Source organism: Genypterus blacodes, unplaced genomic scaffold, assembly GCF_046128005.1.
Source record: "Genypterus blacodes isolate CSIRO-AG114 ecotype Tasmania unplaced genomic scaffold, CSIRO-AGI_Gbla_v1 ptg000017l_1, whole genome shotgun sequence".
Taxonomy (NCBI): domain Eukaryota; kingdom Metazoa; phylum Chordata; class Actinopteri; order Ophidiiformes; family Ophidiidae; genus Genypterus; species Genypterus blacodes.
In genome coordinates this window covers 5,357,603-5,363,602 of record NW_027466831.1, presented here as the reverse complement: position 1 = coordinate 5,363,602, position 6,000 = coordinate 5,357,603, and the positions used below count along the sequence as shown (strand labels likewise).

General features: G+C 46.9%; 1 protein-coding gene across 2 annotated transcripts in view; it reads right to left on the bottom strand.

Annotated features, from left to right (window-relative positions):
- Positions 1–1,052: 1,052 nt before the first annotated feature.
- Positions 1,053–6,000, bottom strand: part of pdzrn3b (PDZ domain containing RING finger 3b) — an 82,632-nt gene continuing 77,684 nt past the window's right edge. For both annotated transcript variants that reach the window (XM_076141125.1, XM_076141126.1), the window contains 6 exons: positions 5,847–5,934; positions 4,499–4,597; positions 4,284–4,346; positions 3,933–4,034; positions 3,707–3,823; positions 1,053–3,374 (listed from right to left, as the gene is read on the bottom strand). In XM_076141125.1, the coding sequence (XP_075997240.1) occupies positions 1,857–3,374; positions 3,707–3,823; positions 3,933–4,034; positions 4,284–4,346; positions 4,499–4,597; positions 5,847–5,934 (1,987 nt within the window). In that variant the 3' untranslated portion in view covers positions 1,053–1,856. The remainder of the gene's footprint in view (positions 3,375–3,706; positions 3,824–3,932; positions 4,035–4,283; positions 4,347–4,498; positions 4,598–5,846; positions 5,935–6,000) is intronic.

Genomic DNA, 6,000 nt, shown 5'->3' with positions numbered 1-6,000 from the left:
TCTGAACTGAAATCAGGATTGCAGCCTGATCAGCTGCACGCTTTTTCAAAAGGATGATGCGCAGTATAATTTTCTCATTTATATATCATATAATATTACCATTGTTATAAAACCTAAAAATAAGTAATTTAAGGTTCATTGATCTATGCCTGGACTCACACTGGAACAGTGGATCTGCCAATGACCTTCAATATGAATAAATCATTTCGGTGCACATCCACTTTGTTCTAATTAGCGTTGCCGTCTCAATAAACAAATATGTGTCAGGAGGCAAAATGACAAAACTCGTCAGCAGAGAATCCGCGCTGCCTTCATCCTCTAGTAATGAGACACTGAGCTGCTAATTGAAGGATCATATGGGACCGAGGGTACGTGGTCCCTCCGACAGATGGTCCAAGTCTGGGATCCGATAAATAAACCATTAACCCAGTGAGGAGACAGCACCATGCCAGGGCCGCTGCCTCATGCCAGCTACCCTGACAGCTCGGAGGGAGAGGAGGAGGGTTTGATGTCAGATCGTAGTTATGAACGGACAGACGACATTGTTTGGTTGAGGATCTGCGTTACATGACAAGGAAAGCATTAACTGACAGAGTAGAATAAATGGGAATAAAAAGAATGGTGGCATCCAGTCAGTCAGCTATGGTCATGCAGAATGAACTCCAGCAGCAGAGTGGAGCTACAGCACCACCGGCATATTCTCTGTCAGAAAAAATGGGTCGCAGGTCGCTGGCCTGACATAAAAACCAAAACAAACCAGAATGCTTAAAGTGATACCCGATTTTACAAACTCTCATGATTTTAAGGTGTATTGTTTAAGTTGGAACATTCTGGAGAAACCCTCAGAGCTTTTGAAAAAGCCCTAAAGTCTCCACTCTTCCATGAAAACCTCCACACTAAACACCTGTCAAATTGTGCTACAAACGAAGCTGAGAAGTTTGATTGTTGATTTCAGGGTGAACAGTGCAGCACATTCAGCCATATTCCTATAGTCAATCAGAATTTTCAACATCTGACACAAATGACAAATTCCAACCACATTTGAAAGCTTATCATATATAAAACAATAATTTATTATTTCTCTCATTTTACAAGACATCAAATTGTGTGGCTAACTAAGGATTGTTATTCTGTTCGATACATGAAATCCTAAGAAAGCAAGGCGACTACAATGTGCTTTAACAACAAACAGACATTTCAGTTTCAACAACGTGAGAAATATCTTTCAACTTACATACATGATATCACGTTAAGATGTTTGTCTGCAGTATGTAACTGGTGGTCCGTTGCTGGTGGGTTTTTATTTAACTTTGGATAATCAGCACCATTCATGGTATTAAAACTACAAAGTTGAATTTGTTACAAAATTTGTTTCATTTACAAAAGTCCTTTTGAAAAGGATTACGTTCTACGTTGTGGGAAAATAGTACGGGATCATTTCACATATAGAATGAATAACAGTACAATACTGATAAGAGATATATCTTAAGAACAAAATTAAACAAAAGTGTAAATGCTGGTTCTTTAATTATGGCACACTGTCTTTACTTTACACACTTTCAAAACCTTTTTTTCCTCCAACATTATTAAAAAGAGCAAGCACAAAGATAGAAAAGGTTATTGAAAGTATTTCTAAAACATTTCCAAATCGTCCTCATGTCTGATCATCACTTAATGGACCTTTGCTTGAGTGCCGTGGTGGAAAACGGTCCTCCAAAAAAAGCGTTCCCGGTTTCCTATGTACAGAATGTTGCCACATTGAACGAGGCAGGAATCTCTACCTCACTGGTAGTGTCCTATGTACAGTACATTACACTCCAGTCCCTCATTTGTGGCGCTTTAACTTGGCGCGCGGCCTAGACTGTGGTCACAGACAGGAGGGAGTTGTAAACCCTTGTTCCATCTGGTGACTTGGTGCCGTGGGTCAGCAGTTCCTGGATCGTCATCCAGTTGTCAAATATTTTCTTGTTCCTCTTTTTCATCATCTTTTTGTGGCTCAGCTCAATGATGTTGGGCTCTTTCCGCTCCTCCTGGCTGCCCTGCTCCTTCAGACAATCGGCTCGGCTCTGCTTCATGAACTCGCGCCGCTGCCGTTGCTCTTTGGCGCGGACAGCGTGCTGCTTCCTCTCTTCCTTGCTCCAATAGCGGCCCATCTTCAGCTCGCTGATGGCATCGTCGTCTGTGGTCATGCCGCTGCGCTCCTCATGGATGCGGAGGGCGCGTTCCCTCAGGAGCTTGTCGCGAATGGGCCGCTTGGTGATGTAGCGCGTGCCGTCGCTGCGGATTTTCACCTTCCACTCCATCTTAGGCTCCAGGTCACTCGGGCTGAGGGGGTCCCTGCACATACTCACTAGGCTCATCTGGCTCTGGGCGTACTCCACAGCTGATTTCTGCTGGATGAGTTGCATGTAGCTCTGGTAGTGCTGTGCATGGGCTGGGATGTGGGCGTGCTTGTAAGGTGACCGAGGCTGGGAAATCACAGAGCTCCGTCCTGTCTTACTGCACCTGGTCTCCCTGCCATCTGTCTGCAGGGCTCCGTCTACATCCTTCGAAGAGGCTCTGCTCTGGCTGGGGCTGCAAGCCTCCTGGACAGGGGACAGCAAAGGTTTTAGGATCCTTCCGCTGGAGCTGGAGAAGCCCGAGGCCCCGGCTGGATCCTGGTTCTCCGTTCCTCGTCGAAGCGAGTTGTCCGGGGAGAGCTCCAACGTGAGCGGGGTGCTGCGGCAGCTCTCGCCAGTGTTGTAGGCGCTGGAGCTGTCTTTGTCTGACTTCTCTGGCAGCTCTGTGATGTCGGAGAGCTCGTGGCGGTGCGCATCACTGCTGGTGTTGTAGTTGTGGAAGCCGCCGTTGTGGAGCATCCAGGACTCACGGCACTGATCCCTTAACTGTTGCATCTTGTGGGCACGGACAATATTCAGGCACTCCAGCTCGATGGTGCGCAGCTCCTCGTTGAGCAGCTCCAGCTCTTTGTCCACACCATCGTGGTCCTGGCTTCCCGCCCCGCCGCCATGGTAATACAGACCCTGGGCTCCACTGTTCCTCATTTGGCACTTAAGCTCCAGGAGTTCCCGGAAACGCTCGCACTCATCAGCCGGGATGCCCAGGAAGTCAGTGTCTGCGTAGTCTGCGGAGATGAATGACTCGCTGCTGAAGGGCAGGTCAGTGCTGCCCAGCGTGTCCTGGCTGTACGTCAGCTTTCTGCAGCTGCCCAGCGTGTTGGAGGCCGTGGTCTGGTCATCGCCCAGGTTCTCCTGCTCGGAACTCTCGTCATTTCTGGTACTCTCGTCGGTGCGGCCGACCCCGCTGTCCTTCTCATGGTGGTTGGACAACAGTGTGGCCGTGTCTGTGGTCCCTCCGTCCTCCTCATGCTTCTTCTGTAACAAAAGACAAGAAAAGGACTCAACGACGCTGCTGCAAAACTGCTATTAACATCATTGAGCAGTCAAATCAACTTAATGAATAAATCTAAATAATTATTGCAATTAAAAGTACACTCCACAGTACATTTAGACTACTTAAATTTCATTTTCACAGTTTTCCCTAGATTGCTTTTCCAATGTAATGAAAACATTTGCTCAAAACAATTTAACAGCTGCTATTCACAGCACATTTGGCTGGATTCTTCTATAGCTGAACATATGCATTAAAGCAGACTGACAGTGCTGTGGTGCCATTTCATGCTGTGTGTGTGTGTGTGTGTGTGTACCTGCTGCAGCATGCTGGCGGTGAACTGCATGGCCTGATGGTGCTGCTGCTCCAGCATGTCCATGTGGAGGTCATCCAGGAAGTCGTTCCTGTCATCATCCATCCAGCCCTCGTCCAGCTGAGATGAGAAGGCTCATTAGACACAAATATGCAGCTGAGGAGCTCAGAAATGGAACGTGACACCTTTTTAGAAATTGTCTGGATGATGGAAATCAGATTTGATTTACCTGGATCTCTGGTCTGGCCACCAGCAGGGAGATATTCTGGTTCTCCTCACTGGTCAGCAATGCTACAGCTTCCTCTCGGTTTTGGATCTCAACACCATTGATCTTTGGGGCGAAACAAGAAGAACGGCTGTAAATCTCTCATGACTTTTAACCCCTAAGTAGGTTGTGTTTGTTTGTCTATGAGAAAGACATCTCAAAAGGTGTATGGACAGATTTCAATGAAACTTGGTGGGCAGGATGGACACTATCCAGGAGAGAGGCCATTTCATTGTGGTGCCAGTCAGCCTGATGGTGGCGCTGTTAAAACTGTTACTGTTGATGATAGGGCAGAGTAATTAAAAAAAATCTTACCTGGATTATTTTGTCCCCTTCTCTAATTCTTCCATCCTTTGCAGCAATGCTGTTTGGATCAATCTAGAGTGAACAGAGAATAAAAGAGAAAAATAAATCAGAATGACATCACCAAAGAGCCCAGACATAGCAAGATCTCTTATCTGAACATGAAGTACTTCTAGAAGCGTCTTTCTATCAAACAGCAGTGTCAACAGTGGGTGTGAGCGTCGTACCTCACTGATATAGATGCCGGTCTCATCTTCATCATCCGTTCTGTAACAGATCGTCAGGCCCAGCTTGTCCTGGATATTGGCTCGGTACAAATCCACCTCCTGATAAGACAAGAGCACAAACTCCAGGTGACATCCAATTCATCTGCATTTGATTTCAAAGCCGGAGAGAGAATTGTTTTATATTTGCTGACGTTTTTCGAGCTCTGCTGTATATATTGACTGTGAAATGAGATCATAGAGCACCGGTGACCCATCAATCATTGTAATGAATGTTTCAGCCGGGGCGCAGGGACGCCGCTGCATTGCTTAGAGGCTCATTGGCAGCATGAGAGATGAGGCAATGGCCTGTCGACGGGCAGAGTCCCGTTTTTCACTTGTCAACAGCGACAATCTCACAGATACAGAGGAAGATACGAGACGGGATGTTTTTCAGGGGCAGGAGATGAGGTCTGAGAGGGTAAACCTCACCTAAAAAGCTCCGCTCATCTAAAAATGAGAATATTCCCCAGTATCAGGTAGAAAATGAAAAGAAATACTGTATCTATTAAATCTTAAGTCATTACTGCACATAGCCAGTAAATAAACAACTAGCAGTAAATATAGGCCATGACAGCTTGGAGGAGACAGAGTTACACACGGTCGATGGGACAATAATGTGAAACCTAATCTACACAATGGCCACAAAACTGATTCGGATGAAAACAAAGCAGCGTCGGCTCATTTGTCAACCTGCTGAGCTACTGCCCTCAGCTGGCCTGAACTTCACCTTTCTTCATAGCTCCTCCGCTAACATTAATAATAAACAGTAGGTGGGTTTTGCAGGGTGGGGTGAAGGTTCGGGATCGACTGAGGTCATTTAACGATCGCAACAGAGGCCAGAGAGTCGCGATCCCCTGGCTGCGTCCTCATCGTAGCCTCATCCGGGCTTTGTTAATGTGCATCATCAGATCCATCACCGCAGACCTATTATCTGTGCCATCTAATTATCCGCCGTGGGCCTCATCTTTTACTGCGTAGGGAGCCGAGGAAGACACATTAGGCCCTGTCACTAATAAGTAATGATGTCACCATTCTGCATCTGCCGGAACAAACCGGCAACTCGATTCCTGTCTGTTCTACAGCTCAGTGTCTCCGTGTCGGGAGGGCGTCCCATCAATAACTGTGATATATCAGGAGGAGAGGATCTAGCGAGGGAGGCCATTGGAGTGGAGACACAGAGGCTGGCTCGGGTCTGCTTATGGAGCAATACCACTCCGCTGTCTGGATGTATATCTTCATCGAGAAGACAGCAGAGGAGGAGGAAGGTGGAAGGAGGGAGGGAGGGAGGGAGGAGAGATTTGTGTTTTACCTCATATTCCAGCTCGTCCCGTTCGATGTCCTGCTGTATGCCTTCCAGGAAGTCGTTGGGGTCAAAATACGCGTGACCTGGAGGATGTCTGAGACAAAGGAAGCACAAGACAAGACGTATTGGAAATGATTTCAACGCACACATGTTTGCCGGT